Genomic DNA, 25789 nt, shown 5'->3' with positions numbered 1-25789 from the left:
ATACTGGGTGTCCATTTAATCTTGAGCACGCGTAATATATTTGTGATGCCTGATGTTAGACAAAAATGTCCAAATAACATCTTCCGAGTCTAGAAGAAAAATTGTTGAATAAAATTATAAATATTCTTTAAGCACTCTGATGTTGTAGCAATTATTAAGATTAATGTTCGGCACTGAACGACCATCTCAATTAGAAGTTAACTGGTTAAGATGTGACGAGTATACTCGTCGTGACAGAAAATACTGACAATTCTCCGTGACGAGTATACTCGTCGCGACAGAAAATACTGCCATCTTTTCGTGACGAGTATACTCGTCGTAACAGAAAATACTGCCACCTTTTCGTGACGAGTATACTCGTCGTGACACAAAATACTGCCACCTTTTCGTGACGAGTATACTCGCCGTGGCACAAAATACTGCCACCTTTTCGTGACGAGTATACTCGTCGTAACAGAAAATACTGCCACCTCTTCGTGACGAGTATACTCGTCGTAATGCAAAATACTGCCATTTCTTCGTGACGAATATACTCGTCAAACACAGTCAAATACGTCCAATAATTGACCGAACGAACTGCGAATGCCAGAGTCGCTTTCGCAACAGTCGTTCGAAGAGCACAAATCGTTCGGAGGAGGGGGGACATTTCGTAGACAATGGAGCACCGCAAAACAACGAAAGGATTCGCGGTTGCGGTTGCCGAAGAAACCGTCCGGATAGAAGTAGAGCGATCATAACGTGCTTCCGGTACGTGTTTAGCGCGGGTGGAGGTAGGTTTTTCGCGTATCAGAGCCGCGATTTACTTCGACAACCTGTTCTCGCCCCACCTGGGGCGAGATTTACATAGACGGCACAGGTAGCTTTTGCGTCCGCGTGTGATTTCAACGCGAATTGTAGTTTCGCGGCGGGCATGTGCGACGGGTGAAGTTTAGCCAGCGCTGTTTTTATCCTCGTTTCACGGTGCACGTTGCATTTCAACCACCGCGCAAACCGCCTCGGCCTTTTTTCTTCTCGCCGCACTTTGTCTCTTCGCCGTCCCGTTCCTCGCTCGACGTTTGTTTCTCATCGTCCTCCTCCACGCTCCCGAATTTCTCCCCTTATTCTCCCTTATTTCGTGTGTTCTTCGATCGTGGGACCCGCTTTCGACCGATTGTGGACACCGAGGCAAAGCAGAGGGTATTTAATGAGTTCGTTAGTCAACGGAACAGGCAAGTTTTCGCGCGGCGAACTCGACGTTTCTTGATCCTTGTCGTCTCGCCCGCCGTTCGATCGCGATAATTCAGTGTTTTAGGAAACTGCTGGAACACCGTGGAACCTCGACTATCCGAACTAATTCGAGGGGGTGGGACGCGGACGATCGTGCAATCTTTTGCCGGTTAGGGCGCCGGATTAGGTCCTCGCTGATTTGTGCAGCGATCGGTGTCGATCACGTTATTATATTTTTCTATTGAATTATTGACTACGGAAACGATCGAAAATGATTCGCGGATCACGCCGTTGTATTCTCAGTTCTAATTGAACCATTCGAAAGATGCAGACATTCAATTATCGAACGATCCTCTCGCGAGGCGCGCTCGAGCGGAATTCAAGTGTCGTAGGTTCGGATAGTCGAGGTGTTTCAGTCGTAGCTTCCTGTTCCAATCCGGATCGACAGTTTCGGTGGTGATCGTTCATTAGACGCATTTCAGTCGTGTTTATTACTAGAAATAAAATACAGCGATGCAGAGTTTCATAGTGACATGATACGGCGTACATTATGCATGTCATTGGGCTGTGCGACACGGTACAGTCGACGGAAAAATGATTCCTGGTGGAACAGCTGGAGAAAAATATATGGTATCACATTTCTGGTAGTTTCAGCTTCGTGGCATTAACATTTAAAATGTCGATGATAAAACTGTAGGACAAGATATCGAGAAGGAAACTTTTTTAGAGCGAACAAAGCGAAATATTTTGACCAGACTGACAATTGTATTAATAACGTTTGACCAGATGATTGCATTAAACGGAATTTATATAAAAGTAAATCGTTCCTTCGATTATTGTTGACAAGTTAAAAAACAATGCAACGGTATCATTAAATTCCTCTCGCAATTACAACGTCGATTAAAAAAAGAAAAGAAAAAATATAAATATAATAATCTCGTCGAATTATACCGTTCTTCGGTCGAGTGTACGGAAGTTTACGCGACATTTTTTTCGAAGCATACGTGACGAAATTATCGCTTCCTGCAAGTTGTAAAAACCGCTGCGGGGCACTGTAAAATATGCTATCGAAACGAAGGAAAATCGTGGCGCATAAAATTTCGCGTCGGACTTGTCGTTGCTAAAAAAGAAAAAAAAAACAGAAAAAATAAGACGGCACGGAATTGACCGACGAGTAATTGTTTTCGGCCCTGTTGTTTATCGGTCCCGCAGCAACCGAACGGAAAATTCGAACAAATCACGTACCGTGCGCGCCGCTCGAATTCTTTCGAGCGTCACGCGAAATATGCGCCTCTTCTCTGGACAACGAATAATGCATCGCGATGCACTTTCTTGGCTGGCCGGCGAGCAAACACGAGCGAGCTACGTTGTAAATTGTAAACAACGTGCAACGAGATTTCGGACGCCGAAACGCGACGAAACCTCGATTATGTCAACGCGTTGGATCGCATGGTCGAACTAGCGAATTCGCGAGACAGCCGGACTATAGTAATTTTTCCGTAATTCGCGCTCAGATTGCGCACATAAATGGACAATTTGGGAGGAGGAGATACGATGCGGCTCGCTTTTATGGTTACCGGTTGTCAACAGCTATAAAAACTATAAACTATAAATATATGATATTATAAAATTATTATAAAATGTTATATATATATATATATATATATATATATATATATATATATATATATATATAATATTATATATATAATATTATATATATGTAAAGAATATAATAAATAAATAATGTCATGCTTCTTTCTTGTTAAGGCAGAAATATCGAAAAACTATTCATTGTAAGAACACATTTTCCTCTGTGTTTGCATATCTAACAAAACATGAACACAATTTAAATTCTCTATCGAGAAAAAGCTTCCTGCGTTAAATAGGATTGAGCTATGCGCAGCTGTAATTATATTCCATTGATTGGATAATCAACCGTTTGGCGGTAGATTATTGAGATAATTGAATGTTACTAGGCATTCCTGATGACATTTCTCTATTGTTTTGAAACTGTGCGAGTCTATGCCAGTCTATGAAAAAGTAGATGCTAATGGAGAAACGGAGAATGCTAATATTTTACTATATATTTCCTTTATTTATATTAAATTAAGGAAACGATCCATCTCGTCACCATTAATCAAGCGAAACCCTCGGAAAAATGACCAAAGAACTGAATTCAGAAATTCAGAGAACTCAAAATGAGCTCCTTAGAACAGAATTCCTACACCATACTATACAAAGTGTCCCGAAAATGTCTCGCAAACCGAATATGGTGGGTTCCTGAGGTCATTCGAAGCAACTTTTTCCTTAGCGAAAATGTCCTACGAGGCTTTGTTTACGAGTTATCGACGAAAAACACTGTCCAATGAGAGATCGCGTACGGCTGAAACCCCGCCCTCACGACCACTGCCGCTACGTCAGACGACCGGCACGACGCGGCATTGGCTCGACCGTCTCGCGCCAGCACAGCTCGCCTCTCATTGGTCAGCGTTTTTCGTTAATAACTCGTAAACAAAGCCGCGGGTTGCATTTTCGCTAAGGAAACAGTTGCTTCGAATCACCTCAGGAATTCATTTTTGGAGACATTTTTGAAACGCCCTGTATACGTATACTAACTCGGCGAAAACTTACTCTATCTCTCCAGTGAACATTCTCACCGAAAATTACATACAGCGACGAGCATTTTTTAAATGAATAAATCATCGCGTTTGTTAATAACCAAGTCATGATAAATTGACCAACGATAAGCGCTACAGTATCGTGGCACGGTAACCTCGCCGTGTAAAAATCGTTCTCTAATAACAAACTTCAGAATGAAAATGTTGTCTAGTGAGCTTTCTGCTAACGAGCTTAGTTGAAAAATTGTAAACATATTTGAAGAATTTAATGGCCGCCGCTATCCGCGGACGAATTTCTAACTTTGTGCAGTGCTATCTAATCAGAATAATTGCCGTAATTTGTTCAAACATATGGCATTTCATTGAAACACGAAAAACCTTTCAACCAGACGCTTATTAAAGTTTCGCCTACAGATAAGCCAGAACAATAAACGGGAAACGTAAACACCTGTTCTCAGCCCCGAATTCTGTCAGTCGCGAGTACATTTCGCTCGTCGTCGCTCTCCCCATTCGAATTCTAATCACAGTCGAAATTGTTCCCTCGTAACGCGAAGTTCAAGACTGAAAACGCTAAAAACGTCAAAAACTCATTCATCGAAACAACTATCGGTGCCGTTTAACAGTATCCCGGATTGTGCAACGAAATATGTTCGTCCTTTTAACGTAGCGCGAAACGAAACGATAAAATAATACGTGAAAAAACAATCGTGCGAAAATTAACTAATACGCTCGCATCGAACGGTTGTATTTTGTTTCATGAAAAAAAAAGAAACAACAAAATTAATGCTATTAACATATTTCACTGATAAATAAATCACCGGTTTACGAGGCAGCCGTCGAGTTTCGCGCGATAATATTTAATAATTCGCGTCGTGCTAATTGAAATAATCGTTTGTAAAACGTGCGCGGGCGATCGTGCATGGTCGTTGCCGCGAATGTAATTATATGTGCCACGTATTTAAACGAACTTTAAGCATCGGCCACGAGTTTCCGACGCGGTGAACAGTAATTGCGATCATTCTATGAATGAGATTTTTCCGTAAAACATTAAATCGGTGCAATTCAATCGGATCGTCAACGATCGTTATCAAACGTAACCACGAAATTTATTGCGCACCGATGGGGTCCGGTTAATTAGCTGCTTAAAGAGATACTCGTTGTTGAACAAATATCGTGAAAGTTTGCGAGAACACAAGCGTACGACTCATTCTGTCTCTCTGCGAACAACGGACGTCGTTTTCGAACGAAACGTGCACGTCGAACTAGTAAAATTGGTGCAATTTCGAACAATTTCAATTATATCTTCTACGGATATAGCGCGCAAATGATGTTACAAAGAATCAGCGACATTGTTTCGATGCTGAGCTACAGCCGTTTCCGGTGTACGTTATTTTTTTTTACATTTACAGCGATGTCTCCCTAATTGACGCTCAGATTGACCAGAAAAATGGACAATTTGGGAAGAGTAGATACGATTATTCGAGCAGCTCGTTATTATTGCAGCTCGTTCTTATAATTGTCGACAATGGGTGACTATAAAAACGAGTTGAAAAGCTCGAATAATGGTATCTCCTTTTCCCAAATTGTCCATTTTTCTGCACAATCCGAGTGTCAATTAAGGAGACATTACTGTACTCCGTTTCGCTTGATTTTTAGCACAACGGTGTTCCACTAAAATTTGTTTGCGGACACCGAAGAGCTTGCAGCTTCGAGGAGCATTCGATTTTTATTACATCTGCGAACGCTTTTAATTGCAGGTAAAGACGTAACGTCTGAGGATCCTGGTCCAGCGAATTTCGAACGAGCGATAATTAACTCCGGTAAGAGCATGCGATTGTGTGTGTGTGTCCAATAATTTCCGGCCGGTCGAAAGATTCCCGTTGCTTTTAATTAAAAGCTGTGACTTCGAATTAATGCTGCGATTTCGAATCAATGCTGCGACTTCGAATTAAAACTGTGACTTCAAATTAATGCTACGAGATAAGGGAGACATTACTATAATAATGGAAGACGGTTACCAAAGATGTTGCGAAGTGTTTAAAATTACAGTGAATTCCTAATTGACGCTCAGATTGTACAAGAAAACAAAAATTATACGAATATATTAAATCGTAGAAATAAATTATAAAATGGACAATTTGGGAATAGGAAGTACGCGAATTTCCGCGCAATTAGAGAGAATTTACTGTACTACGAGAAAAAAAAATCCGTCGCTTCAAGAAAAATGTCGTTGTACGATTTCCATATCAATTTTCTCGCAGGTTATGGAAAGTTCAACTATTTGTTGCTGCTGGCCCTGTTGCCCGCGAGTTTCTCCAGCATCTTTTCATCGTCGGCGATATCGTACGTGTTGCCGTCGGCGCAATGCGACCTGGGCCTCACGATGTTCGACAAGGGCCTCCTCAATTCGATGACATTCGCAGGTGGTGTATCCATTAATCGATGATCCCGTAATCACCGTTGTGAACTACGGGTCCGGATTAACGCGTCGAGTGCCGAATATCGATCCCGGAGCTTCAAGATCGAGGCAATTCAATTAAGGAATCCGAAGTTCCCATTTATCCGCGTTCGCGAAATCAATGCAGTTCGATCCATGAAATTGAGACTAAAAATTGAAAATTTATCGCGGCGAACGGTTTCTCGATTCTCCTGCATTCGCAAAAGCAACGCGGTTCGATCGACGAAAACTGAAAATTTATCGCAGCGAACGGTATTTCAATACTTCCTCATCCTAAAGATTCTAATAAAATTTGAGTTTGTTCGAATATATATCGTGATAAAGATCGATTTCAGAAACTAATCGATCCCAAGAAATCTCGCAATATAACGAAATATAATAACGAAAGTCGTTTAATTAATGAAACCGAAACTGAGAAATGAAGATTTACCACTGGAAATAATAGTTTAACTCTGTCACGTACCACAAATCCTGGTAACGTTCGGTTTGTACGATTACATATTACAGTAAAAATGATTTTTGTAACCTAGTTAAAAATTAGCGTCGCTCACACGAGACTCGGTCAGCGCTCGATGCGTTAAACCTGCGAAGAGAATCGGTCGAAGGAAAATTTTGAGTTCGGTATGCCGAGCTTGGTTAGAACATCGTGTACACTACGGTGTCATTAGGGAGTGTATTTGTGGCACAAACGTGGGTAAATAAAGGCAAATTCTTCGAATTCTTCTTGTTCCGATCGAAACGATTCAATCTCCGTGAAGAATTCATTGACATCGCCTTGTTATCGTTGCCCAGGGATGATACAATAATTGTTAGAATTCATGAATTCTACATCGTCATCCTGGCCTGACCATAACAAGGTTATTATTAATTTTTTGTTATTTTATTTTGTTATACTATTTCAATTACTTAACGCGTGGAATTTATTTTTAATAAAATCTATTTTGTGATCGAAAAAAGATGGTTGCGGAAAGATGTAACGGAAACGTAACGATTCTTCTTCAAAGACAGAATGAATACTAATTTATAACGCTCGATATATATAACAATAACGCTCGAACGTTATAGTAAATTAATTTTCCATAATTATGAAAAATGCAAGGCAAACATATTTGATTTCCGCTAGACTCTATAGGATTAATTTTTCTTGTTCGCCATTGTTAAGTAAAATCGGCTCGTATAATGCATGGAAAATTAGACAAATTTTGTAAGTTCTCTTAAACGAAATTATAGACCATATTTTATTTAAATTGTCAAAGTATATTACTATATGTACATCTTGAGAAGTAGATACATTTTCTTAAGATACATACTACATATACGAGGAGATAATTAACGGAACTTATCTTATAGGTAATTGAAAAATGTTTAGGAAATCGTGTACGATATGTTGATCTTTTTATCTAGCACAGATTAAACCAGGAACACTGTCGCATTATATAGCTCCAATGTCGAATACGATTTACATAAACGATAGGAACGGTATACAATTTACTCAAAGCATAGCGAATTGTACCGATAAAAATCGATCCTCCATATTTATGAATAGAACCGAGACTTGATTGACAATCCCTAATTATTGTACAAGCAATTAAATTTTCCTCATATTCGAGCTTGTTTTTCTGCTTAGAATCGTTCTATTTTAGCTCATTTTTATACACCGTATTTAACAATTTTACCTGATACTGTGTAAAAACTAATAATTCATATTATTTTCTTATTTTTTATTGCGAAGAAATTGATAACGATGCAAAATCCTTATTTTTATTTAGTCTTATTTTCGTCACCTATTAATTATTGCCAACTTTCTTTCTTTACTTGTTTTTTTAATAGTATTATTCTCGATTATTGTAATACCAATCCTAATTTTAGCCAATAGAAAGATGTAATAATTAAAGCATACAACCTCTAATTAATACATCTGTAAGAACTTACGTAATCACTGTTAGCCGTCTCGGAGACCGCTAATTTTTATTGCGTTACTATCGACGAAAAAGCAAAATTGTTCGTTTAACAACTTTTATTGAAGAAACGATTGATTTCAGGAATGATCAGCACCTCGTTTTTCTGGGGCTTCATGACCGATACTTATGGTCGCAAGAAGATCATGTTTTACGGTTACATGGTCACTGGAGTCTTGAGTCTAGCATCGTGTTTCTCGCACACATCTTGGCTTTTAATATTTTTCAAATTTCTCGACGGTGTAACGTAAGTTCATAAAAAAAGTCTTTTCAATATCACGATGTTCAACGATTGGAATCTTTTGTTTAAACTTTCACAAACGTACACATTGTGCACAGTGCTCGATCAAATTGTTACGAACGAATGAAAAAAAATTGCACATCTCACGTTTTCGGTGTTACTGTGACTTCGACGATACCGAAGAGAAAATACTCTGTTTTTTGTTCTTTAAATATGAATTAGTTTAACTATTGTTTGATAAAATTTCTAGACTTCTCGTGAGTTCTTCTCGAAATTAATGTCGTATAAATCCAATAGATAATATAATAGCTTTTTATTGAGCGTTAACCATTGTTCGTAATTCACATCTTTGTGTTTAAAAATTTCCGAAAAATTTTCTTCACAAGAATCAATAGCGATATTTAAAAAAAGTGTAAAATGTTGAAAATCAAAGATGATCATTTTCTATTCTCGAGAACTTGGTGAGAAATAAAAGTATCAATTAACATCGAAGTAACGACAAATAAATGTTGAACGTATAAAATTCATCTGACGCACAGATTTGAGTTGAATGTTTGAAATTTTCCAGCATATCCGGCCCGTATGCCGCCCTAATGTCGTATCTAGCCGAAATACACAATGACACACATCGATCTCGAACTTACATGTGGCTAGGTGTGTTTTTCTCACTTGGTAACATTTCTTTGCCTTGTAAGTGACATTTCTTTTTATATTCTATTTATAATCAGGAGAAGGTATCCGAACGCAAAATGTACTTAAAATTCGATTGTGTGCTAACCGAAGCACAACGTCTTCCAATTCGCTAATACCAATTCTCATTTGTTAAACCAAGATCTTATTTGTGTTACACGCCAATGTTGTAAAAGATTCTTTTACAATGGGTACGTATATCACACTGTTCTTGATAGCGTGGTCCTTAATTTAGGAAATTATTATTGTATATATTATATATATTATACATATTTTATATTATATTATATTATATTATATTATATTATATTATATTATATTATATTATATTATATTATATTATATTACATTATATTATATTATATTATATTATATTATATTATATTATATTATATTATATTATATTATATTATATTATATTATATTATATTATATTATATTATATTATATTATATTATATTATATTATATTATATTATATTATATTATATTATATTATATTATATAATATTTTATTATATTATGTGTATTATATATTATACAGTATTCTTCTACGTTTATGCTATTTCATTATATACAATTAGTACGAACTATTAGTGCATATTATTAGTACATACTACTAATTATATTTCTCCCTTAAGCGATGCTCTAATTCCGGTTTGATATTTCACCGCAATACAAGACTATGAAATTGATTTCCGCAGGTATCGCCTGGCTGATCATTCCCCAAAAATGGAACGTGAATCTGCTGGGCAAAACAATAGAGATCAGTTCCTGGAGGGTGTTTTTGGCGATTTGCTCGTTGCCAGAATTTCTCGCCTGTTTAGCGATGTTCGCGTTCCCGGAGAGTCCTCGTTTTTTGCTTTTGAAAGGACGAAGGGAAGAGGCTCTGGCGGTTTTCAAGAGAATATACGCGGTCAACACCGGCAAAGATCCGGACACATATCCGGTACGAAATACTGAACAATATTTCCCGACCAGTTGCTGAATAATCAAAATAAATTTTGCTTTTTACTCGGAACAATAAACAAAACGGAAAGAAGTTGTTTCATTCGAAACAAAAGGAGAACAAAATTTGATATGTCTCGTTCGACGGAGATCAAAATGAACGACTCAAAAGCACAGCAATTGGTCACTCCGCCTTAACGGGCTGCGCTATCCTAATCAATTCTAAACGCTTAACACCTTGGCTGCCCCATTAGTCACACCTGACTAACACGATATTTCTGTCAGACACGAGAATAAATTAAGTAGGGTAGTCCTTTGTCGGAATAATTGCTATAATAAATCGCGTCTATTCTACTATTGCGTTATTAGCCCTCTGCACTCGGATATCCTCCCTTAGCGACATTTTCATTTCGAAACTGCCCGATAATACAACGTTCTTAAAGCATCTACAAGGATAGCAGAAACATTGCAATCATTTGCTAATTCGATAACAATCTTCGTTCACAGATCAAGGATCTCGCAGAGGAGTTCGACTCCGTCGAATCGTCCGCCGACAATATAAAAGCCAAGGTGCGCTCGTGCCTCCAGCAGATTAAACCGCTTTTCGTTCCGCCGAATATCTACAAGCTTTTCGCAATAGGTCTGATTCAGCTTGGCGCCACGATAGGGTTAGAGTCGAACAATCTTTCTACTTGGACGGTAACGTCACTCTGACTCTTCAAATACGAATAAAGAAGTTCGAAGCTCTCGTTCTGATAAAACGGTTTCCGAACATTTCTGGAAACAACGAACAGATCGATCGAGATGATGATTCTTAAGATTTGTCTCTTAATCTTAAGACTTCCGATGTATTTCAAAAGTCAATGGTGGTGAACAAAGTCGAATGCGCCGGATTAGCGCACGCGATTAACCGAACATCAATTTGCAATTCGTAGATCGAACTCGATCAGACTGTGGATGCCGCAGCTGTTCTCCATGATGGAACATTTCAAGAATAATTACGCGAAGCTTGAGTATTCGAGCTCGCAGCCACGCTTTTGTTACATGCTCGGGCAGGGGCCAGCAGAGAGCAGTTCCGGAACGAGTTTCGCAAACGCAACTTTAAGCACTGCGACCGAAGTGTGCATACCGGTATTATACATTTCAAATTATAACATTTTATCGTCGTTTTTTGTTAAATTATAATTGGGACAAGTCGCATTTCCATTCCAATCGTAATTGAACGAAATTATAAAAATTTTGATATCTCATTTATGGATATCTCGAGAAGAACATAATTGAAAAGAATGGAAATGATTCTTCTCCTCTCTCTCTCTCTCGCTCTCTCTACATATCTCTCTCACTCTCTATCTCTCTCTCGCTCTCTCTACATATCTCTCACTCTCTCTATATCTCTCTCTCGTTCTCTCTCTATATATGTATATATATCTTTCGCTCTCTCTCTATATATATATATATCTCACTCTCTATATATATATCTCTCTCTCGCTCTCTCTCTCTATATATATATCTCTCTCACTCTCTCTCTCTCTCTATATGTATATATATATATATATATATATCTCGCTCTCACACCCAAAAAGGAAGTAATAATTAATCCTGGTTTCCGTAATTATCTTCCAGATCTCTTATTAAAACCTCCGAACGAATCTTACGTAAACCTAAGTTCGAATCGAACATTTCGCGAGACCACGGTGAAAAGCGTGACTTTAACACTTTCGAGCCCTTATTTGTATCTTTTATTTCAGGCGGTCTTGAACGCGAAAGTCTTCATTAATTCCATCGTAATCTCTACGACCGGAGTGGTAGGCTATACTTTGGCTGGCTCGTTGATTACAGTCGTAGGGAAAAAGAAACTAATAGGTAAAGTTACCGAATTCACAAACGTGCTTGCTTAAACGAACGTGTAACGTAACCAAGTCGTGATAAATCGTATGGGAAATCGCGTTTCCTTTACATAGAAGTATCGCTACATTATCGTGTGTTCGTTACTTTAATTATTACATTCGAATCGCTTCGTCGACTTGAAGAAGAAATTATATTTCACGCAAAGCAGAAATTATCTAATTTCTAAATTAAAAATAATAAAACCAGTCGAAACGATTTATTATTTCGATTTGATTTATTATCTTTTATGTTTTATTCGAAACACAACGTGTTAACGAAATGTATTTTCAGCTACCTGTTTCGCGGTAGCCGCAGCTTGTTGCGGTTCCTTGTACTGGGCACAAAGTACCGACAGTATTCTCGGATTATGTTCCGTTTTCGTAGCCATGTCGAGTATAGGCGGTGCCTGCGTCGTCAACATTATTGTCGACAATTTTCCGACGTGTTTAAGGTACAACAATAGAGAGAATATAGTTAATTCTCACCGATGGCCCTTCAGCTATTATCAACCGATTGTCAACAACTATAAAAATAGACAATACTTCTAGGCAATAATATCGAATAATATCGAAAAGGCTCGAATTTTTGCTTGCAAGCTGGAGGACAATTGGGGAGAATTTACTGTGATCAGTCTTCCCCCGTTCTAACGCGTGACTTTCTTTCAGAACCATGGCAGTTAGTTTGACTATGATGGTTGGCAGAGTGGGAGCCGTTTTAGGGAATCTACTGTTTCCAGTTTTGTTCAAACTGTCTTGCATAGGTCCCTTCATTCTGATCGGTTCCGCGTCTCTAGGTAAAGTATCTTGCTTGCGCTTGGCTAAACGTCTTGATTCACAGAGTGTTCCGAAAATGTCTCGCAATCCGGAAATGGGGAAAGGTTCCTGAGGTCATTTGAAGCAACTTTTTCTTTAGCGAAAATGCAATCCGCGGCCTCGTTTACGAGTTATTAACGAAAAACAGTGACCAATGAGAGATCGCGATCTGCCGTTGCGTCAGACGGTCAGCGTGACGTGGCATTGGCCGCAGGGCGGTGCACCGGCTGCACTCGCTCTCCGATTTGCCAGTGTTTTTCCTCAATAACTCGTAAACGAAGCGGCGGTTTGCATTTTCGCTAAGGAAAAAGTTGCTTAAAATAATCTTAGGAATCCCCCGGATTGCGTATCGATAATACATCTTCTATTCTTACATTTCTCATTCACATTACAGTATCGGCCTTTCTAGTGGCCCTGCTGCCCAGAAAGCATTCGGAAGAGGCTAAATCGAAAGACGTTATTTGACAATAACTCCTCACGGACGTTCACTTCAATCCGCCCGATTGAAGCCTCAGGATCTAGCTTGTTCCAACCAAGTATACCACATGTAAATACACTATGTCCCTGTTCGTTCATCAACGCGTAATTCGGTTGCATGATCCTCCATCATGTAAATATGTAAATACGGTACAGCTACGTTCATATAGCGTAAGATTTTCGTACGTTTCATGTGTATACATGGAATTATAATAAGTGCACTATACAACGTGTAGAGTGCGTGTCGTAAGTGAGATTTTTTTTAAAAACGAATCTCGTGACTGCATCGTTTGCAATCGTTGTAGGAATGTTGTTTCTATGTTGTTTCCGATCGTTCGATCGACAAGCGAGTTTGCTGGAAAATAGAATAAGTAGCGCAGTGAAATAATTTAATGAATATGCAACAGCTTCGTTGTACAATAAATCTATTTTATTATTTTAGAATAAATTAAGCTTTCTTTTATTTCCTTTACCTGAGACGCGTCAGCCAAGCCTGGAATGTGTTTGGTTGGCCAATAAATCATTGCGTTTTATAGCTGTATTGCCATCCTGTTAAATATGGAGAATTAACTTATTGGCCAATCCACTAGGAACTCTGAGAGAACAGCCGAAGCATATAATAATTAGATAACTCCTTCCTTGACACGATAGCAAATTCTTTCAATAGAAAAATCCAGATCATTCTAGACAGGAATTGTTCCACCCTATTACAACACATGCAAACATCGTCCAACTCTTGTAAACATACCTATTATTTTTCTGTGATCGATAACTTCGACAGCCATTTTCTTCAAATGAAAAAAAGGTTAATAGACTTCGCCGCAAAACGTCTTTTCCTGGTGCGAAATTCGGCATTTTCGAACAACGACAATTAATAATGAACTGGCCTTTAATGGCGTGTATTAATGCTCCAAAACGCCGCAGATGCCATTAGTCTATACTAAGGAATGTATTAGTAACGCCATCTCTTGCACAGAATCGACACTATTAACCGAAACACCTATTACAGATTATTCTTACCGTGGCAAATGACAGATGCTGCCATTTTTCTATGATTACATATAAAATATTGTACTAAAAGATACGTAGTTTTATTTATTTATAGACTATAATAAATGATAATAAAGAGTTCGTAATTCATGCTTGCATGTATACGTATCTTTATTACACCTTCTATATTTATAAGATTTACTATCCTTTGCAATCATTTATAGAATGATCTTCGTACTTTCTTTGCATGTGTGCTCTCTAAAAGAAAGCACTATGCATATGTACCTACACGTATGTATGTAGTACTCTTTTCCGCCTCCAGTTTACCAGGCAGAGTATTTTACGAAGAATCATGGCGTCCATTATTAAAGGTGCGGCATGTGTAGATTGATTACAAATATATAATTTTTCAAATATATATATTAATGTTATAATTAATTACCATAACGTTTCGCGATGTCACGTTTCCGTAGACACTGGTGAAATTTGGAGTCGACTTTTTGATCATCGACCGTTCATTCAAGGTGAAATCACGTTTTTTCTGCGAGAGTTTCAGGTAAAAAATTATTGAATCGATGGCAAGAATTTTTTCGTGAACAAAAAGCTGAATAGATGGAAGTCCTTACTGTATATCATTGTATTAATTATTGATTATTACGTGCCCGTATTTCAAATGAATTGAAACTGCTCATCGTATATATAACCTAAAAGTCAGTATTGTCAAAAAATTAAATAATGTAAAATTCGAAGATAAATCTCTTTTTATTCTTTAGTTGAATTTCAGAAATAAACAATCACAGTAATTGCACGTTTATAGGAAAAGAGAGGAGATAGAGAAGTGGAACGTCTTTTCAAAATACTCGAATACTCGACTGAACTAAAGGAAAATCAATTGGATCGTACAGAACAACTAGGAGATTGCCATTTGCCTAGTTTAAAAGCAAATGTTGATGTAGCACTGAGCATGTGTGAAAGAGTACTTCAGAGAGAACAAGATTTTGATATTGTACTGGTTTTTCTTTAATAAGTTCTCAATACTATGATAAAAGTGTTAGGATATATTCTACATTTGAAATTAACATTTATGTTTAATAATTTATTTAGGATAAAACATTGGAAGACAACAGAAAAATCAGGAAATTAGAATGGGAGAAATTTGTCAATGATATGAGCGAGAAGTGTGAGAAAGTAAATCAAACTTTTGAGGAAAAGGAAGATGAAATAAAAGAATATTACACTGATCTGGAAAAAAAATTGCATATCGCATAATAAATTCTTTCTTTGTTATTCTATTACAGATATTTTTTATTTACACGTAGTAGACGTATAATATAAAATATAATATCAGTTCTTTATGTAATGCATAAAACTGTGCTGATCGTACCATTTTGCTAATAATAGAAAGTTTGTATGTAAAGAGAAAAAATAAGAATGCCAGTTGAAACAATCGAAGACCCATCTATTAGAATAACATCAAGTAAAACATTAACAGAATTTGTTATAAAAAATGTTAAAAAAGCAAATGACACTCCAGCAAATATTATTGCTTTAAAAAAGTCAAGCAAGGACAAAGAAAACCAGGTTTCTTTGAATCTGGATGATATAAGGTGGTTAAATAAGTATTTAGAAGATCATAGAAGAACGAAAAAAGAAAACGTTTATTTGCATGAACTCTTAGAAGAAACAGATATAAAATTACCTATACCAAAGGTTACACCAAGAAATCCTGAATTGGAGGCTAGAATAAAGAAATTAAAAGCACAACAAGATGCTAGAGAATATCAAGCTATGACTAAAAACGTTGACTCTATTAGAAAAAATTATCCAGAAGACACTATTTCTTATCAAAGTAAGAGGTTTTAAAATTATAATATATATTTTTGTAATCAATTTTATGTACAAGCTTTCAATTATAAATACTTTCTTTGTTTTCAGTGAAGCAAATAAATAAGCAACTCATAGCTGTTGCACAGTTTATATTTTCTGTATTAGCAGGCTTTGCTTTCGGATTTATAGGTGTAGAATTAATAGTTGGGAATTTAGATTTTGGGTTTAGGTTATTATTGGGCATAATTTGTGCATTAATTATAGCTCTGGCTGAAATTTACTTCTTAGCTATTAAACTGAATGAGGACGGATACGAGTCAGTATCATCAACATCTAAAAAATTACATCAAGAATAAAATTTACAAATTTTTGCCGTAGAAGTGTATTCTTCGAAAACTTTTGCAATTTCTATAAATAATATTAAAATGAAGCAAACTAATTTGTAATATGCTAATATTTATATTAGCAAAAATAAGTAGTGATAGAGCTAAGAAGAAACAAGTATTACAAAAATTAATGCATTTATTTTGTTTTAATATTTGATCGAAGTAGCAAAAAGCTTCTTAGGTTGCTACAATGTGAAAATAAATAAGGCCTTTTTATGTATAAAATGTAAAAATGTACTTGCAATATATCTATAGAATATGCAATTCTATGACCAAGAAGTTCCAACAAGAATGAAGAATGTTTCATTCAACATATAAATAAATTCAAACAAATCCATAAAAAAATACCAAACTTCTAATACTATTATTTTGAAGTACCAAGTAATTATGAAGTTTAATTAATTTCTTATTAAGTTTGGATTACTTTGTAATGATTTGGTAAGTCTACCTTACAAAAAAGTTTATCAAAATAAATGTCTATAGTCACATTTCTTTGTTTAGTCTTCACTGTCACTTTTTCCACTGGCTTCGCTTTGGTCACTGACTGAATGACATTTACCATTTGCTTTTGTATCACTTCCATGATCACTATTTGATAAGTTTTCTTCTGTTTTCCTATTATCACTGTCAGAACAAGAATCTGTGTCCGATTCACTGTCACTGTCTGAATCTGAGCTACTTTCTGAACTACTGTTAGAATTCTTGGCAGCCATCATTTCTTTAAACTGTCTAACTGTTATCTTTCTAGGCATTATTTCTCTTAAAAATTCCAACGTATCATTAGTTTGTACAACTTCTGCCAAATGTTTATAATCTAATAAATGTCCTTTATTGCTTTGTAAATGTGCTTCTTCTGTCAGATAATGTATAAATAGTTCCTAAAAAAATAAATTAAAATTACTCCTATATTTTTATTATAATAGAAAGTATTCTGAAAATTTGTCAAGCGTAACTGTTCTCATATGCAAAATAAAAATTTGTTGTCACTTAACATGACTTAACCTCAACTTACCGTAGCTTTTGTGACTAAATATAAACAATCCTGCCCGATGATGTCAACATAAGGAGAACTTTTCATAATTGTTTTTACTCTTGCCATAGGCAAACGTAATTCTCTAATTTTAGATGGTGATCCTTGTGCACTCATTTTGCTTTAAAAGTGATTTGTTCCAAACTCAAATGTAAACGACTTGAACACTAATCAATCACTAATGTAACTATGAGCACCAGTTGCCGCCAATTTTCAAATTTCATGAATTATATATCTATATATATATATACAATGTATGCATTTACGATTGTATAAAGCAGATATTTTGTTGTTGATATTTTTTTAAAGCAATATGCAATTTTAATTAATAATCTTTTTTATAATATTCATGATTTCTTAAAAATTGTTCTGATGTTGAAAGTATAAGAGAATTATATTTGAAATATTTCTCACATTAAGACATTAAGTATAATAATTTATCCTTTTAATTCAATACATTTTAAAATTATATATTAATCTATAATAAATACTCGTGAACTTGTACGGGGGCAACAGGCTCAATACAGGCGGGGATGGAAGCCTCCAGATTTTTATGCTCTAAGGTCTTCAATCTCTCATAAAAATCCCTAGGCGTTTCAGAAAAGTTTTTTTTAGACATTTCTTAAAAAGAATAAGTGAGCAATTAAAACTAATTGGTGAGCAATGAATGAGCAATTTTTAGCTGTTTCATCAATATAATTCTACAGTGAGCCAGCCTCACACCTTGCCATATTATAATATCCGACAAATGGTGTAAAGAGGGAAATTCAAATGTAAAATATAACGTTTTACGGTCATGGTTGTAGACTACATACCTTATGTAGTTCTCTCTCGTTCAGTCCCCGACCTCGAAATCTTCGCGCGTAACCTTTCACAACTCTTGTTTTGGCGGGCCTTTTCCCTCGCGTGCCGATCAACTCCCATGAGCCCTCACCCTTGTGCGCGCGCCGCCGAACCACCTTCCACCACCAATCATGATCGAGCTGGAACCGGAAGACAGGCCGTCCGACAAATCAGCGTCCAGCTGGAGAACTTCAATTTTCCTATTGGCCAAGAAGAAAGGACGGATCTGGAAGAAGATTCAAAACTTCACGAAAAACGGCAAACTTTATTCGATAATCATAGAAAACGCATCTTAGAGCTCGTAAAATAAAGTATTTTCATTTTCTTACGTTATATTATCGTTTAATTTGTTCTCATACAAATCCTCCATGAGCAGAGTGCTTCAGGGCTCGACAGGCACCCGACCCACAGAATTCCCCAAATTCCACCGAACAATACGCAATATCATACTAGCATAGCTTATACATGTGTTCACTCTGACGTCACGTAGATGATTTCATCCTTGCTGCAGGGAAATGGTCTGAAGCCGTGTCTATACGTACTAACAACACTGATAGGTATACATACATATATGGTCTAAGGTTCTACAAGTCTGTAGTATCACTTATTCTTACACTGCGGTATGTATGCACATACCTACGTTGCTCGTGTTTCGAACATAATTTTATATATCTAGGATCCATCATTAGAAGCTTGTTCATTAAAAGGGGTTTTCAAAGTAATATTTATACATACCTATATGCTAACCATGAAGCATTATATAAGTTCTGCTGTAATTCTTCGTGTTCGTAAAAACACCATTTTCATTCTTTCAGGATAAATAAAGACCTATGATCATAATTGAGGCCACAAATCGAGGTCAGGAGTGCTGCATTCAAGCAGAGATCTCCGACTGCGCTTCCCCACTACAAAACACGGAAAAATTATAAGAAGTACATTATTGTTAAGGCTCTGGATTTTACACTTCTACGTACATAACTTTTTCTTTTTGCTATTTGCTTTCATTCCTCCCGATCTCTACCATCTATCCTTCCTTTCGTTCTATGATCTTCTTCTACCTTACGTTTGACACCATTTATCTGTCTCTCTTATACTCATCCTCTGCGCGTTCTCTCTTTCTTGCCCACTCTCCCTTGCCTTCTCTCGCTCTCTCTGTTCCACGACACTTCAAGTCCTTCTCTGTCTCTCTTAATCTTTCGTGCTCTGTCGAATCGAACTAGCCCCCTTCCTGCGAATTTACGTGGATATTTCTACTTGTGAACGGTTCCCAACCTTCAGGATGCAGGCCATTAAGTGCGTTGTCGTAGGCGACGGGTGAGTATTTTCAAATTTATTATAATGTTTGTCAATTGTTTATTTTTCCCAATTTTCGATCCATACCACGATCTACAGATTTGACGACTGGTTTTTCCTGATCGAGAACTATTTCAAAGCAGGCACCACACCCGTTATTCTTTTGAATGTATTTTTGTCAATTTCTTTGTTAACTTTTCGATATGAAAAAGGAAAATTTATGCTTTATTTTCAAGTCATTTGCTCGTGTATAATTAATTTTCTCGATCTTTTTCTTCCATTTTCGTTATCTGTTTTCTCCCCTTCCACTCTTTCTTCCATGTTCAGGTTCACTTGTAATTTCCACTGTACTATCAACATTGCACAATGAAAGAGGAATTTTCTGTTTCCGTTTAACCTGTAATTAACCTTTCTCTGATAAAGATTGTTATTATGGATTTATATGGTCAGTTTAATTTTCTGTAATTGGTTGATTTCTACAGAGCCGTAGGTAAAACATGCCTTCTCATAAGCTATACTACCAATGCCTTTCCCGGGGAGTATATCCCGACTGTGTTTGACAATTATTCTGCAAATGTTATGGTGGATGGCAAACCGATCAATCTTGGTTTATGGGACACAGCAGGCCAAGAAGATTATGACAGACTAAGACCATTGTCGTACCCTCAGACAGATGTCTTTTTGATTTGTTTTTCTTTGGTCAACCCTGCCAGTTTTGAGAATGTACGTGCTAAATGGTATCCAGAGGTGCGTCATCATTGTCCAGCCACTCCGATTATATTAGTAGGGACTAAATTAGATTTGCGTGAAGACAAGGAAACAATTGAACGATTAAAAGATAAGAAATTGGCACCAATCACATATCCCCAGGCATGTATTATTATTTTATTAACCACTTATTATTAATTACATTTCTAATCAGGGACTTAGGATCGAACATTTTGTAAAGTCATTGGTTACTGATTCATCTATAAATGGATCTTTGCAGTATCTCTGCTGCACTAAAAGAGTATGCCAGTACAATTGAGAAACAACATTAAAATTAAATTTATTAAAATATTCTATAACGACCTCTTAAAATTATTGCAATTACTATCAATAATCTACTATAATCAATCTACATTTGTATGTTGCCAGTTTTCATTTGGTGAATATAATAACTGTTCAAAGACTTATGATTAAGAATCCAAAAAAAAGGAGTAATGAATAAAGAATACTGATAATAATACTAGTAATTAACAATTATGCTATATAGGAGCATATTGGAGTATTATATAGTTATGATATAATATACTTACACTAACATAAGTCCCTGTATTAGATTCATAGATTTAGCACTTTTAAATACATTGTAGTTAGATAAATTGTAAGTAATAATTTAATTTAAAATTATTATTAGGGTTTGACAATGGCAAAAGAGATTGGAGCAGTGAAGTATTTAGAGTGTTCGGCTTTGACTCAAAAAGGATTGAAAACAGTATTTGATGAAGCAATCCGTGCTGTATTGTGCCCAGTTCTGCAAATGAAACCAAAACGCAGATGTTTCCTCCTATAATATTAAATGTCCGACGACGGCGGAGCACGTATAACTGTATTACTTCTCCTCCGATCGGACTTGATTGCAGCAGAACATCTAACTCTGATAAAGGAAAATGCTGTATGGTCCATCCCTCTACAAGCATCTGCCATAAAAGCGCACAAATAAATTTGTATAATGCGTATAAAAAAGGTAAAAGAGAAAATATACGCAATTTAAGTGTTTTGGACATAGCTAAATGTTCTGAACAGAGAAAGGAAGCCAAATGAAAACTGAACTGATAATGTACAGTATATTAGAGTGTGTTATTAATATTAGTTATTACATATGAAACATAAGGAAACAAACATTACTATGTATGTGCGTTTGTGTGCACACTGAATACTAATCAATTTAATCGAAGAGGTAAACCATTTTATGCAATTTTGCATTGTATATTTTAGATAAAAAATGTTTATCCATTTTTAAAAGCTTTAGTATAGGAAAAAATTAATATAGCGTAAATATTAACATTCAAAGTATTAAAATATTGCACTTATGTAAACAATAATTTGTTTATCTTTTACGTTACTTTTCCATAACAAGCATTTTTCTCTGATAAGTTGGTCTTTTCCAGCTAATAATTCCATATGGAGTCGATTAGCTGTACAAAAAATCTGTATCTTTCGTGGTAAATATACAGTTGCAAATCACATAAAATGACTTCTACCTTTAACTAAATTGGTTGATATTACTATATACATACCATGGTAAAAGATAGATAGTCATCTAAGTTTTAGAGGTGAGCAATACAAGTGCGATTTTAATTCTCTGCCTCTTCACTGCGTTTTCATGTTGCTGTAATTGATACGCACAACATGGCAAAAGAAACAAATTACAAAAATTTAATATCGGAGGTGGGGAAATTTCGTGTGCGTGAGTGTATGTTTGAACGAGTGCACGTAAAAGCCAAGAGAGAAAGACGGAAGAAGGAATTATTCTATAGCAAGTAATTGTACATAAATGGTAAAAGTTCAAACTGTATTCCTATTACTATCATTTTACATGTATAAGCTGCTGAATCTAAATCGAACGTTACTTGTTTTTTATATATATATTATAAATATATATAAAGTGGGGCTGGACCGAGATCTATTTCAATCGTCGCAGATCCACTGACCTGTGCAATTTATCCGGGGAACGGGGATTCAGTCCATAAAAAATATCATAAATAATGTAACTAAATATGCTTTATTAAATGGGTGTTTATTAAAATTTTCTAGTTATTCATTATGCTGTCGTGTCAAAAAATGTATAAATCATTGCAGAAATCTGTTCAGGAGTATATTTTATATATTTATTTGGGTTCTTTGAAAACGATATTCCGCGATATTTGTTATGGAAAATCGTGTAGAGAGGGACTATAGCTTGCTGTAGTTCTTTCCGTAACTCTTCTCGTAATCGAGCATCAGGTACAGAATATGAGCGTTGACACTTCGCGACTTCTTCTAATTCCCTCGTGAATCCTAAGAATTTTTCTTTCAACGTTTTTGCTCCTGGTTCTGTGAATATGATAATATCGTTATGAATTTGTGTCCTTACCAACTTCGCCTTAAACATTATACAATTCACGCGTATTATTATTAATTACCGTAATTACGTTATATGATTTATATGTTTTACGAAATTTATATATTTTCAACATTACCAGTACGACATTTAAAAAAATTTTAAATAATTTGTCATAGACATACAATTTTATATGTAAAAATAAACGAACGATAAAACGTAGTCTTTTATTTTCAATTGTAAAACATAATAGTATTTAGAGAAACAAACCTGGTTCGTCAATGGGCTGTTCAAGGTAAGTACGTGCTTTCGAAAATGTAGTTGATACGTAATTGCTTTTATCTCGCAATAAAAGGTCATTATACGAGTGTTCAGCACTAGGTTCTGCTAATAAGAGTAGTTCCATTAAAGAACTACGACGTAAAGCATTTACAACATGATTATGATTATTCAAACGAAAGAGAGCTCGTAGCGCAACATCTGAGTAACAAGTATCACTTTTACTTACAAGCGCTAAATTTAATTGTGCTAATACTTTTTCTAAAATATAAAGGAATTATGTTAAAATATTTAACGATATTGTTTATGAATTCTTAAAAAGAAATGAAATAGTACTAACTAATATACGTTCCTAAAACGATTCTGTACATATTCTCAGATTGTTTTACAGAAATTGTGCCTTCCATATCGGTGCTACGTCTTAAAACAATTCCAGCAGTATCTGCATATTCTGCTAACTGCTCCAAAAATACTAACACATTGCTTGTACTTTCTGCGACAGTTCCGTCTTTAGGTAAAACTGAATTAGATTCATTTCGAACACTTTCCGCGAAATCTTCTAGAGCTTTTGCTCCCTATAAAAATTACACACTGTAACATTTTAATAAAAAGACCATCTATAAGTTTCAGTTTACTATAACTTACAGTTACATTTAGAGTATTAAGCACAGAAGTAAATTTGGACCGAAGGGCGTAGTCGCAACCTTCGACAGTCCGTTCCAAATCCGGTTTTAGTTCTCCAAGATGTTTTAAAATCGGGAAAATTACTAGTACTGCTGAAAAATCACGTCGTACAATACATCTTTTAGCACGAGTTGCTATACTCTCTCCATCATGAGCTACTAGATCCATAGCTTCACGCACGGTAGCTTCTAAAACTTGGGCCTGCAAAGTAATTGGCAAAATCTTGGCAACCAGTGATCGTTCAGCTTGCATGAGTTTGTGAAGTCCAACTGTTAGTAATAAATAATTTTCCATTTCTTGTTCATCCGGTGCTGTGTCCTCTACACAGTGCCCAGACAATTGCGGTGGTGGTTTCCTAGATGTAGTCAAAGATAATCCTAAACCAGTAGTTTGAGAAGCTTTCAGTAACATTCTACTAGCTTTTTTTTCAATAGCATGTTGTAATCTTTTAGAAGCTCTTCTTCCACTAGCCTCTTGACCACCTAACGAGTGTCTGTTGCCAAATTTAGCTTTCTGTTAAATATAACACAATTGTGAATCCTTAGCAAATTAGCTGTGTACATTATTATAAAATACTTACTGGCAAGGGACTTCCAGCATGTGTACTACCACCACTGGCACTCCTTTGATGTTCCTTCAACAATTGCAATGATCTTAACACTATTGCAGAACGCACAGATGCATATATTTTTACATGTTTACGATGTCCTCTTTCCTCGAGCCATCCAGCAATTTTCAGTAAATCCCCCAAAATGCTTTCTGGCAATTGACAAAGAGATTGCGGTGCATCTTCACCACTAGTGTCTTCATCAGAACCAATTAAATCCAAAAGTACAATTGGTAATATTGGTTTACTTTGTCTTGTTAAAATATCATGGAATTCTGCATATAAAGCATCTAATCCAATGACAAATAAACTAGTCACATTTTCTAATTCTACCGAACTCGGATTATTTTTTTGGAAATAACGCTGTGCATTAAACAGGCGATTCATAGCTTCCAAAAAACTGTCTAACCCTCCAGATCCTCCTGGACCTGCTTGCACTGCTCCTTCTACTTCCTGACAAACTCCATAATATCCAATTGCATGATCTAAAGCATTTAGAGTTCTTTCTATGTCTAAAAAAAATAAATAAATAAATATACAATTTAAGTTAATGAATTTTAGTCAAAAATATAAAAATAATATGGTTTTGTTCAAAGAAAACATTTTTCAAACAAATATCAATAGATGAGATATGATTACAAAACATGTACTTTGCTGTTGTGCTTGAAGATTTCCTGTTTCATTGTAAACAGGGAGTATAGTACGCCGTAATGTTGCAAGACGTTGTTCTAAAGAAGACAGTATACCAACAACGCTATTAGTTAATTTCCTACTTCGTTCTTCTGCTTCTTTTAAAGTTTCTAACGAGGCAATTTCTGTTTCTAATTTGCATTGTATTTCAAATCTTCGTTCAGATGTGTCTACTTTTGTAATATGCATCATTTTATCTATAAACAATTAAATGTCAGATATTAAAAAGATATGAAGTACAGAAATAAATGTAAACATAATAAATACTTTATTTATTTTGCAGTTATTGTTGTTACAGATATATAATATATGCAGCTCTAAAACACACACGCTCAGCCATATATATATCCTTATATACACACATATATATACATATATACTTGTCAAAAATTATAACTTACGTGGCAATGATCTTGGAGGTTTCTAAATATATAATTATAAGCAACGGAAATTAATTTAACTTCATAAATATTTATACATTATGTTACATAATGTCATTCATTCATAAGAGAACATAAATTTGACAGTTCTAGTTTTTACGTAATTTTATAACACAAATTTTTAAGGTTACGTGCAGTTCAGTGTCATGATGATCAATCAGGGAGGAACAACTCTGTCGTCAACTTTTGGGACTATGTTTTGACTGCCATCTATAGTAAGCAGAAACTTTTTTCGAATCAAAATTCAGTATAGCGGTTCAGACGCGGTAATTCAATTGTTGGATTCTAGAAACAGAATGTATTAAATCGATCTTTTTTAAATTGTCACGCTGGGCTGT

The 25789-nt window shown here is 35.7% G+C and overlaps 6 protein-coding genes and 1 long non-coding RNA gene across 15 annotated transcripts; 4 read left to right on the top strand and 3 right to left on the bottom strand.

The window, feature by feature from the left end:
• Nucleotides 1-873: 873 nt before the first annotated feature.
• Nucleotides 874-13745, top strand: LOC117224310 (synaptic vesicle glycoprotein 2B). Of its 4 annotated transcripts, none has more exons than XM_076526183.1 (12): nucleotides 874-1208; nucleotides 5585-5647; nucleotides 6089-6250; nucleotides 8328-8490; nucleotides 9053-9174; nucleotides 9878-10122; nucleotides 10629-10789; nucleotides 11057-11252; nucleotides 11870-11984; nucleotides 12300-12459; nucleotides 12674-12801; nucleotides 13215-13745. In XM_076526183.1, exons 1-12 carry the CDS (start codon nucleotides 1184-1186, stop codon nucleotides 13283-13285), a joined length of 1611 nt encoding a protein of 536 aa, XP_076382298.1. In that variant the 5' UTR covers nucleotides 874-1183; the 3' UTR covers nucleotides 13286-13745. The 4 variants fall into 4 exon arrangements, with proteins under 4 accessions (XP_076382298.1, XP_076382300.1, XP_076382299.1 ...); XM_076526184.1 differs by lacking the exon at nucleotides 874-1208 and adding an exon at nucleotides 3085-5209 and having other exon boundaries at nucleotides 9053-9138; XM_076526182.1 differs by lacking the exon at nucleotides 874-1208 and adding an exon at nucleotides 3088-5209.
• LOC117224314 (uncharacterized) lies at nucleotides 12225-14386 on the bottom strand. Of its 2 annotated transcripts, none has more exons than XR_004491190.2 (3): nucleotides 14046-14386; nucleotides 13771-14001; nucleotides 12225-13652 (listed from the first exon to the last, which is right to left on the bottom strand). It is a non-coding gene; the product is annotated as an uncharacterized LOC117224314 (long non-coding RNA). The 2 variants fall into 2 exon arrangements; XR_004491191.2 differs by having other exon boundaries at nucleotides 13771-13980.
• A 150-nt stretch (nucleotides 14387-14536) lies between these two features.
• Nucleotides 14537-15579, top strand: Muted (biogenesis of lysosome-related organelles complex 1 subunit 5). Of its 2 annotated transcripts, none has more exons than XM_033477125.2 (4): nucleotides 14537-14658; nucleotides 14761-14811; nucleotides 15105-15293; nucleotides 15392-15579. In XM_033477125.2, exons 1-4 carry the CDS (start codon nucleotides 14581-14583, stop codon nucleotides 15554-15556), a joined length of 483 nt encoding a protein of 160 aa, XP_033333016.1. In that variant the 5' UTR covers nucleotides 14537-14580; the 3' UTR covers nucleotides 15557-15579. The 2 variants fall into 2 exon arrangements, with proteins under 2 accessions (XP_033333016.1, XP_033333017.1); XM_033477126.2 differs by having other exon boundaries at nucleotides 14542-14658; nucleotides 14761-14843.
• A 103-nt stretch (nucleotides 15580-15682) lies between these two features.
• On the top strand, nucleotides 15683-16988 carry LOC117224306 (vacuolar ATPase assembly protein VMA12). The gene is made up of 2 exons (XM_033477122.2): nucleotides 15683-16136; nucleotides 16223-16988. Exons 1-2 carry the CDS (start codon nucleotides 15719-15721, stop codon nucleotides 16468-16470), a joined length of 666 nt encoding a protein of 221 aa, XP_033333013.2. The 5' UTR covers nucleotides 15683-15718; the 3' UTR covers nucleotides 16471-16988.
• Chrac-16 (chromatin accessibility complex protein 1) lies at nucleotides 15922-19231 on the bottom strand. 4 transcript variants are annotated; one of them, XM_076526194.1, is made up of 4 exons: nucleotides 19109-19231; nucleotides 18346-18573; nucleotides 17513-18117; nucleotides 15922-17378 (listed from the first exon to the last, which is right to left on the bottom strand). In XM_076526194.1, exons 3-4 carry the CDS (start codon nucleotides 17645-17647, stop codon nucleotides 16998-17000), a joined length of 516 nt encoding a protein of 171 aa, XP_076382309.1. In that variant the 5' UTR covers nucleotides 17648-18117; nucleotides 18346-18573; nucleotides 19109-19231; the 3' UTR covers nucleotides 15922-16997. The 4 variants fall into 4 exon arrangements, 3 of the variants coding, with proteins under 3 accessions (XP_076382309.1, XP_076382307.1, XP_076382308.1); XM_076526192.1 differs by lacking the exon at nucleotides 19109-19231 and adding an exon at nucleotides 18703-18844 and having other exon boundaries at nucleotides 18346-18599; XM_076526193.1 differs by lacking the exon at nucleotides 19109-19231 and adding an exon at nucleotides 18703-18834 and having other exon boundaries at nucleotides 18346-18617.
• A 314-nt stretch (nucleotides 19232-19545) lies between these two features.
• Nucleotides 19546-22457, top strand: Rac1 (ras-related protein Rac1). The gene is made up of 3 exons (XM_033477123.2): nucleotides 19546-19687; nucleotides 20149-20536; nucleotides 21066-22457. The coding sequence occupies exons 1-3, from the start codon at nucleotides 19653-19655 to the stop codon at nucleotides 21219-21221; spliced, it is 579 nt and encodes a 192-aa protein (XP_033333014.1). The 5' UTR covers nucleotides 19546-19652; the 3' UTR covers nucleotides 21222-22457.
• Exo70 (exocyst complex component 7) lies at nucleotides 22415-25777 on the bottom strand. The gene is made up of 7 exons (XM_033477116.2): nucleotides 25413-25777; nucleotides 24972-25208; nucleotides 24295-24833; nucleotides 23676-24227; nucleotides 23371-23605; nucleotides 23022-23291; nucleotides 22415-22744 (listed from the first exon to the last, which is right to left on the bottom strand). The coding sequence occupies exons 2-7, from the start codon at nucleotides 25201-25203 to the stop codon at nucleotides 22473-22475; spliced, it is 2100 nt and encodes a 699-aa protein (XP_033333007.1). The 5' UTR covers nucleotides 25204-25208; nucleotides 25413-25777; the 3' UTR covers nucleotides 22415-22472.
• Between the last annotated feature and the right edge of the window lie 12 nt (nucleotides 25778-25789).

The sequence above is a fragment of the Megalopta genalis genome, chromosome 13 (genome assembly GCF_051020955.1).
Source record: "Megalopta genalis isolate 19385.01 chromosome 13, iyMegGena1_principal, whole genome shotgun sequence".
In the NCBI taxonomy this organism is placed as follows: domain Eukaryota; kingdom Metazoa; phylum Arthropoda; class Insecta; order Hymenoptera; family Halictidae; genus Megalopta; species Megalopta genalis.
The sequence above is the reverse complement of the archived record's forward strand: the minus strand, read 5'-3'. Positions and strand labels throughout refer to the sequence as shown.